Source organism: Physcomitrium patens, chromosome 6 (genome assembly GCF_059467195.1).
Source record: "Physcomitrium patens ecotype Gransden chromosome 6, ASM5946719v1, whole genome shotgun sequence".
NCBI lineage: Eukaryota > Viridiplantae > Streptophyta > Bryopsida > Funariales > Funariaceae > Physcomitrium > Physcomitrium patens.
Genome location: NC_143415.1, coordinates 17,477,755 through 17,486,767, shown reverse-complemented (window position 1 = coordinate 17,486,767; position 9,013 = coordinate 17,477,755). Strand labels below are relative to the sequence as shown.

The window sequence follows — 9,013 nt, the reverse complement described above, 5'->3', positions numbered from 1 at the left end:
TTCATGAGTTTTGTAGCATGTGTATGGATGAAATTTGGATAGTTTGTTGTTGTGCTTGTTGTAAATATCATGAATATGTGTAAAAAATTTAAAATCAATTAATCAATTAGATTGAAGCATATGAAGCTTTTGTGGGTTATGGTCTCAAAAATTTGAGATTTAGAATCAATGAATGATTTCGAGATCTAGCAATATTTGCTAATTGAATTGAAGCAAAATTTGATGAGAGCAATTAAGACTTGAATACTTACATACAATCCAATTTTTGGAGCAATTGAATGATTTAGCAAAGAAAAATTGATATTGAAAGATCAACATTCAAATTAGAGAAGAAAGACAGCCAATGACTAAGATTTTGGAAGATTTTTTTGCAATTGGTAAGTCCAATTCTTCTCAAATTTTGTATATTTATTAATTGCTTGTTGATTGAAGTTTGCATGAAACTTTAATCAAGTCCTATGGTTCAATTAATATTTATTTAGGTTTCAAATAGCTATAATAATTCATTGAAAGTTACTTAGAATTTTCTTAAAATTTTTTAGGATTTAGGATTTAAAATTTGCTTAGGATTTGGCCTAGAATTAGGAATTAGAAATTTCCTTAGGTTTTGATTAGGATTTTTCTAAAATTTGATTAAGATTTATTTAAGATTTGATTAAGATTTGTTTAAGATTTAATATTTCATTAAGATTTGGTTGGAATTGGTTTAGGATTTCATTAGGATTTATTGAAAGTTACATTAGGATATGATTAAATTTCAATTAAGATTTCTATTTTTGTAATTTTTAAAGATTTTTTTATTATATATATTTCATTAAAATTAATTTACAATTTCTTTATGTTTCTTTTGTAAGTTCTTAAGACTTCTTTTGGATTTAATTAAAGATTGATTAGCATTATTATAATTTAATTGAAGTTTATTTAAGATTCTATTAGTTGTTAGAATCATCTTATTACAAGTTCTATTTTTCCTTCCACTACTAGGTGTTCAATACATTTTTAAGCAAATTTCATACAACAACATTGACAACTTTGTGTTTATGGATTCAAACTCTAGTAAAATAATATGAATCAAGAACCAACTCATAAACCTCTTTGAAATATCAATTCTTGACAAGATCAATTTCAACAAATATTACAATTCAAGGATTATAACAGTCACATCTATAAGCCGCAAATCAAGTCCTCCGATACATAAGAGGCACCCTAGAATTTGGAATTCTTTACAAATGACCCCATAGCTCAACCATCTTTGGCTTCACAGACTCTGATTGGGCAAATTGTAAGATCAAAAGAAAATCCGTCACTGGTTGGATGTTCAAATTAGCATGAAGACCAATTTCATAAGCATCCAAAAAACAACACAATGTCGCAATATCTTCAACAGATGCAAAGGCAAGGGCACTAGCAGAAGAAATTTGAGAAGCCATCTAACTTCAGACACTAACATCTAGAATTCATGGAACTGATCAAGAACCCATTTCTTTCTTATGCGACAATTAGAGCACACTAAAATCTGCTCACAATCCGGTGTAACACGATGGATTTAAATACATGGAGATGTAATTACACTACATGCGGGAAAATGTACTTACAAGAATAGTAGATTTGTTCTACATATCAACACATGATCAGATTGCAGATATCTTCACCAAAGCCAAAAAAAAGAACAAATTTGTCAAGCTTAGAAGTAAAATGGGAGTCAATACTTAAGTTTGTTATCAGAATCCTAAATAAGATCCAGCTTACAAAACCCTAGAAAAACGTAATTCCCTAGCACAAAATGCTCAGCTTCCTCCATAGTTTTAAAACTTTTGTGGATAGCGCCCCTAAACTTAGTCACCTGTCTCTTGCAATCCGTCCACCTGTAGTAAATCCCAGGGCAAAGTCCATGTCAAACCGCGTAGAACCTCGACTGACAGCCAACACAACCAAACTCATCTCCCAAAGAAACCAACTCCTCCGATCGAACCCCATCAAAACTTCCACTGCCTACACGAATTCGCAACAACAAGAAGAGAGCATCCAGATACCAACCACAAACTTGATGAAGTGCCGCCAAGAGGAACCAAAAGCTCAACAGAAGCATTTGAATCTGGTGTTTACAAGTTCATTACATTAAGTGTAAACACTCGCAATACCTTACACATCCCATCTCCAAACCACGAAGATAGACTCACCATCAAAAAAAATTGGATATCACGACGACTAAAACCTACCTAACCATGCATCCTCCTGTAACTTGGTTCTGAAAACTAGGAATACTCTGATTTCGTTGTCTCATCGAAGTACAACTTATCAAAGACTCTAAGTGCGGGGGAGGGGGGGGGGTGTTGGAGATATCCACTTCGAGATTCACAGAATTCTATCAGAGAAGTTCATAGACGAACAACATCCATCCATTCACTTGACCTAGTATATGTATAGTTCCCGTGCTCATCAATAAACAGTGTTGTTATACTCTCAGTATCTCTACATATGTATGTATTCGGTTAGAGGGAATTGTTCAGGACACCGGTTTGCGCCACAGTATATCCTTTCATTGCTCACCATGGCAGGACTAGGTTCTGTGTGGGTTCGTGTGTTGACTGATTTTACTGAAGAATGGTTGCTTGCTTTACAATTATCTCTCTAGGTAGCAAGAGTGAATCAGTCAAAGTTCCAATTGTTCAAAAATTCGCACATAGCAGGTCGGATGTAGCACTGGAGAACGTTGGGAGCGTCGGAAGTCAACAGCCCTATGTCAGGGTTTAGGGTTTTAGGGTTTGTGAGCATTCGCAATTGTGGACTAAGTTGAAAGTTAGGTGTGCAGATTTGGTTACTTGACGTATTGGGTATCATACTGTCTGGTGGCTCAAAAACTGCGATTGTGATCTTATCCGAGTACATGGGGTGCAGTAGTTAGAGTTTCAGTGGAGAGTCAAGTCTGAGATATTAGCACTACGAGTCATTGAGGCAGTGCACAATGTTGACATGATGGCGTGGGGAATTCTCATTCTTAGTCTTATTCAAACTCCTTGAATTGGTGGTTAGCAAATTCCGAAGATACGTTCCAATTTGCTTAGCAATTAATTTTCTTCGTCTTGGAATCTTTGCATCGCTACCTTGTATGATTTTCGGACGCCGATGTCCCGAATACGGCAGTCCAGCTGTTGGTGCGAGCGTTCATCTTCGCTGATTTGTATTTCTTTCTACTTTTCAAATTTTATTAATTTCTCTGGGCAGTACCTTCTCATTGTTCTCGTCAAGTATCATTCAATGGTGCAAATAGCAATCGTTTGGGGTTAAGCAAAGCGCCTGTTGCAGCCACTGAACCCTTGGTAGAGTTTGGGAGGGTATGTTTGCGATGGAGAAGCTTGTCGTCGGGGTGAATGAGGCGAGTGGGATTTTACGGGGTGCAAGGCTTGATTGCCCCAGTGATTCTAGGTCTTCGCCGAATTTGAGTTCGAATGGAGGTTTTTTGGGCTCAAGCTCCGTGCGTCTTGGTGGGCGGATTTTTGGTAGACCAAATTGTTCTCAGGAGTCGAATGGGGTTGCGAAGACAACCAAATTGATTCATTCGCGTAGTTTGGGAGTTTTTCTTGGGAAAGATGTGAACGATCGAGAGGAGGTTAGGTCTGAGCTCATAGCATGGCGTGATGGAGCAAGGGCATGGAAAGCGAAAGATGAAAATGTAGGTTCCACTTCCTATCAGCAGTCGTCACGAAATTCATCGGAATTGAGAAATTTTTTGCAGGGATATGAGGGTTGGCAGGGAGAGAAGCCAGCCAAACCCCACAATAAGATATTTGGGCGGAAGAAGAAGAGGAAATATGGAGAGAAAATGTTGAAAATGCTAAAGGCTCTTGAGGAGAATCCAAGTATAGACGAGGCTCTAGCTCCATGGAAAGGACTGTTGAGGGAGGACGAACAGGGGACGCTACTCGATGAGCAATGGAGATGTGATCGTGCATTCCAATTGTTTACATGGTTTAATGAACTGGAAGGCTATAGGCCCAATACTTGCCACTACAACATAATTCTCAAGAAGTGTGGGAGAGCACAGAAATGGGACTTGGTTCGGAACCTGTGGTCCGAAATGCAGGAAAGGAATGTCATGGCGGATAGTTACACGTACAACACGTTGATTGACGTTAATGAAAAGGCGGGACGCAAAGCAGAAGCAACGTTTTGGTTCGAGTGTTCCAAGCAACAAGGGTTTCTCGACGAAGTGGCGATTGGCAGCCAGATTAATGTGCTCAAGGAGTTTGGAGATTTCCAGGAAGGGAATAAGCTCTTTGAGTCTCTGCCCAATACTCTTGCTCAGCTGACTAGCACATCAGGTATTGAGATGCAAAAGCACTGTCGAACATTTTGTCTTGACGCAGCGGCTGGACTATGGGTACCATTTCGAGCTTTCCTGTTTTGCTAAATGCAGGCATTATATTTGTGAGATTTTTCTTATGGTTTTTAAAAACTGTCTGACGCTCTAGGGATGCATCCTGGTTATGAAGGCAAGGACGCTTGTGAGCAGATTTCTGGATCGAATGGGAGTAGTATTGGCAGTGAAGGAGATGTAGGAACTTGTGATTCAGCTTTTGAACGTTTGGAGAATACTGCAAGTTCATCGCCTAGAGAGAAGGCTTCAGGAAGCTCTGAGCAGTGTTCCGATGATTCTGAACATTTAGAAGCAGAGGCTTTGAAGGCACCCCCTCATCCAATGAAGGTTGACACTTACAATATAATGATGGACCTACATGGTAAAGCTGGAGACTTGGAAAAAGCATCCATGACGTTTAGAGACATGGTAAATGCAGGTGTCGACCCGGATATAGTGACTTATAACACAATGATTCATATATGTAGCCGAGCAGGTCGTGTTCGGGAAGCAAAATCTTTGTTTAAGAAGATCAGTGAGAAGGGTTTGGTTCCTGATGTAGCTTCTTATAATACACTAATCTCCATGTTCATTAAGAGAGGGGAAAAGCAGAAGGCTCTTCAGTATTATCAGAAAATGAAAACAGCTGGTGTAACTCCCGATACAGTCACCTTCCGCATTCTTCTCAAGCATTCAATGCTTACAGCAGAAGGCATTGGTTCAAATTTGGAACTTAGCAAGCATATTACCTCTGTGATGGAAGAACTTTCCTCAGGAATCGGGGAAGTTATGCAAGAGAGTGAACTCGCGCAAACAATCATGCTTAATTTATACAAGAAAGCAGGTCCACGACTCACTTTCTTCAGCTCATTCTTTTGCACCTATCTTCGTTCATGGACTAAGGAAACTTGATTTTAAAGCGTTGAAAGTGTTATTATGTGCAGCTGACAGTAAAAGACTCCGTTGGGTTACATTTCGGTTGTCTCATGTTCAAATAGTGTTTCTATAGTAGGGACAAGTTGATCCCTAGGTAGTGATAGCCTGACTCCCATCTAATTGAATTGTGCATTCCTTCTTAACAGTCAGTTCCGTTGTATGACACCAGGGATGAAGGAGTTGGCGGTAGCAGCGGCTAAAAGAATACGGGAAGCTGGTCTTTGGACAAACTTAGTTTCCTTCAACAGCGTGCTTGAAATGTCGCAGTCTCTGTCAGAAGCTAGAGAAGTCTTTGACAGTATGCAAGAGAAGCAAATCATACCAGATATTTCCACATACAACCGTATGGCAGGTGTATTTAAAAGAGTAGGGCTATATCACGAAGCTTTACTAGAAATTGAGGATGCCGACTCAGCTGGTCTGCCTCTCAACTTACATATTCTGACAACAGCCGCAAGTTTGTATTCACATTTTGAAATGCACGAAGAAGCCTTGGAAGCTTGTAGGGCTCTGCGAAAGTGTGGATCCACCCTTGACGGACCAGCTTATAATGCCATGATTTACGCTTTTGGGAATGCTGGCAGAGTGGACGAAGCTGTACGAATATCGATGGAGATGCAAAACAAAGCAGTAAAGGCCGACGTTATTACTCATACCACAGTGATAACTGTTTACGCTAAGATGGGACTCATGGAAGGAGTATCAAGAGTTTATAAAAGGATGAAAAGAGCCCAATGTGAACCTGATGAAGTCACCTACAAACAGTTGATATGGATTTATAAGAACTCTGGGCGAGAGGACTTGGCGGCCATGATTTTCCAGGAAAGGCAGTTTGCGCGCTACTTGGCTAATTACTACAGAGATGATAATACTGCCGAACTTTCTTCAACGGACACGGAAGAGGATTATGAAGAAGAAGCAGAAGAAGGAGAAGAGGCAGCCGAACCCTGATTCGTGTATCAGCATATTGGACGTCGACAAATGTGGATGAGATTCACACAGAAAGCAGTGAAGATTGGTATGCAGAGGTGTTCGTATATAAGTGAATAGATTGTTTACGTCAACCAGTCAGACGTACTGGACAGTCAGGTATTCTGTCGTTGTCTCTTGTATATCCAGTGCTAACCGCTAAATGGTTATCCTTTTGACTTCGTGCTTGTACGGATAGCTGTCTTTTGACATTTATTACTGGCTGGAAATTTTGCTTCTTGCTTCATAATGAAGTGAAGTGCTTCTGGATCAGTAACATGTTGATGTTAATCAGTAAATTGTGAATTGTTTTGAACAGTAAGCACGGATACGATTACGATTGAGAAGGTTTCGGCACGTGGCAATACTCAACCAGCTCTGTAATTCAACACCGTCAGAAGGTGCAGAGGCATCAATCAACACGAAGAGAGTAGTGATGTGCCCATCAGGTAATAATCTTCAGAATATGGTACATATATTTGAAATATTTTGCGACAGGAGAATGATGTAATACCCTTCAGATCTCGAGTACATCTACCTTGGTTTCTCGTTCGATTTTTCCCTGAATTTTTGTAATATATGTGAGTACATACATTGTCCTGTAATTGTAGCAACCGTTTATGAGTCCCAAGCCGCTCGGGATCCTCTTGCCACCTGACTCGTGCCTTCCTATTCTCAATATTACTGCCCATCGTCTCTGACCTATGAAGTCCTCCGATGTCATGGATTGCCCACATCCACATTTTCGATGTACATACAAATCCTTGCTTACCAGTTTATATTCTTCAAATGTAACAGTCATTATATTTTTTTTTTCTTTGTAGGACCTCTCATGTTTTGATTTGATAGGAAGCTTGTGTGTAAAGTGGAACTGCTGGACTAAGAAACAGAACGATCCGGTTAATATACAAGTTGAGACGAATTTTTCGGGTGAAATCAAGGAAAGCCACATCTCTTTTCAGCAGATCTTCACCTTACAAATGCATTCAAATAGGGATCCATGAGAGGTCACAAGCAACCAAGAATGTTAGACGATGAATGGTCGTCACTGAGAGAATGTTAGAATACTGAGACCAATGTGTACTTTCATGCATTTGTGCGTGTATAGGCTTCAGTCTTGCTATGTTTACCTGGACTTTTAAATCATAGGCTTCTTTTCTCGCTGTTAATGATTCCTTCCTTTCTTATCGCCAAACTTCATCTTCCTCCTGCTTGTTTATTCTTTGTATGCTTCCTGTATGATTGGCACTCCTGCCGATGAGAATCTTCAATTTTTATTTTACAGGTTGTATCGCATCTATTATGGCATCTAACATCTGGAATTTACTTCTTTGAAGCATGCTCTTCTATTGTGATTTGTCAATATACAATTGATTTTCCGTTTCATTGAGTGCTAACTTTATTATAAGTTTGGAGTGGACTGAGTTCCTAGATAGAAACGGAGATTATGCATTGTTTAATTGTGCGGTAATAATGTCTAGACTTATACATCAGGAATCCGGTAACTTCCGTAGCCGCTTGATGTTAAATTAAAATTTGTTGCACAACCACTTGAAATTTGAGTTACAATACGTAATTAACGGTACAAACTTCGTATAGTCTTCCTTGCAGATTTTCGGAGGATGCAAAGATGTGCGACAGAAATGTTTTAGAAATAGATTCCTGACCTGTTTAGATTTCGACTTCAATGCACCTGTCAAAGAGGTATCACCATTCTCAATGGCATTGATGAGCACGAAGTTGCGGTAACACGTTACAGGTAGATTCTGAACGTTAACCTCGTTCAATTGTGATACAGAGTTGTGACTCGATGAACAGATGGGATTAGGAAATTCAAGTCTGAAGATGAATCCTGTTGGCACCATGCAAACGAATGATTCGGGTGCATGCACATTGTAGCCTGCTAACTTAGATTGCAATCGAAGCATTCGGTCACGCAGATCAGATTCTCATGGCTGCAAGTCGGCACGTTTGCTATTCTGAGCTTGACGAACGAGAACCAGGTTCCTTATACCCAACGTAAGATACTCACACCTAAACCATTCAGCTCACCTTCCAATGTTCTACATTGTAAATTGCTAATCTGGGAACAGAATAATTACTTAGGTTTATCAGCTATGTTGACCTCCGTAGTCGGGAATTCCGTGTGCTTCTTCCTCAGCTACATTTCACTCCATGTTGTATCCACACTGCCTCCTCTGGGCAACTTGGTTGGAATGTGTTGACACATTTGAATGTCAGCTTCGCACCTCTTGGAACTTGGTAAAAAAATATTTTCTTAGCGTTCTTTTGCTTAGAAGTCCAAGACATTGCAAATTGGATCTATCACACCTCCTTGCTATTTCAAACCCTTCTTCAAAGATTCTCAATGACATGAAAAATTTGCTGATTGAATCGGACGCAAGTGGTTAGGGTTTGTTCCAAGGTACGTCAGGGGAGCCTCTGAAAAATGTTCTGTTGAAGAGATTACCTACACTTGAATATCTCTTGAATGGTGACTCCTCGGATTCGACGACAATGGTGAAAGTAGATGCATGGAAGAAACTCACCTCCGAATGATATGCTTAGTTAACAACCTTCCACTAACATCACCGAACCTCACTTCCTTCAGTCATTTAGTTTTATTAATTCTTTCTCATCTCTTTTGTGTCCATCTTTCCCACACATGACAATCGACTTCTCTTGATTGAATACAATGGGTGCTCAAGATAATATTGGTTAATATTTCAAGGGTGAGGCGTCACCTCATGG

The 9,013-nt window shown here is 39.6% G+C and overlaps 1 protein-coding gene and 1 long non-coding RNA gene across 11 annotated transcripts; one reads left to right on the top strand and one right to left on the bottom strand.

Annotated features, from left to right (window-relative positions):
- Nucleotides 1–1,528: 1,528 nt before the first annotated feature.
- On the bottom strand, nt 1,529–2,455 carry LOC112283780 (uncharacterized). Of its 2 annotated transcripts, none has more exons than XR_002970195.3 (2): nt 2,038–2,455; nt 1,529–1,865 (listed from the first exon to the last, which is right to left on the bottom strand). It is a non-coding gene; the product is annotated as an uncharacterized LOC112283780 (long non-coding RNA). The 2 variants fall into 2 exon arrangements; XR_016503459.1 differs by having other exon boundaries at nt 2,181–2,455.
- Nucleotides 2,456–2,498: 43 nt separating this feature from the next.
- Nucleotides 2,499–8,213, top strand: LOC112283778 (uncharacterized). Of its 9 annotated transcripts, none has more exons than XM_024522904.3 (6): nt 2,499–4,322; nt 4,473–5,201; nt 5,463–6,382; nt 6,582–6,711; nt 7,874–7,966; nt 8,061–8,213. In XM_024522904.3, exons 1-3 carry the CDS (start codon nt 3,338–3,340, stop codon nt 6,242–6,244), a joined length of 2,496 nt encoding a protein of 831 aa, XP_024378672.1. In that variant the 5' UTR covers nt 2,499–3,337; the 3' UTR covers nt 6,245–6,382; nt 6,582–6,711; nt 7,874–7,966; nt 8,061–8,213. The 9 variants fall into 9 exon arrangements, with proteins under 9 accessions (XP_024378672.1, XP_024378671.1, XP_090107559.1 ...); XM_024522903.3 differs by having other exon boundaries at nt 7,862–7,966; XM_090251433.1 differs by lacking the exon at nt 8,061–8,213 and adding an exon at nt 7,087–7,320 and having other exon boundaries at nt 7,874–7,970.
- Nucleotides 8,214–9,013: the final 800 nt, after the last annotated feature.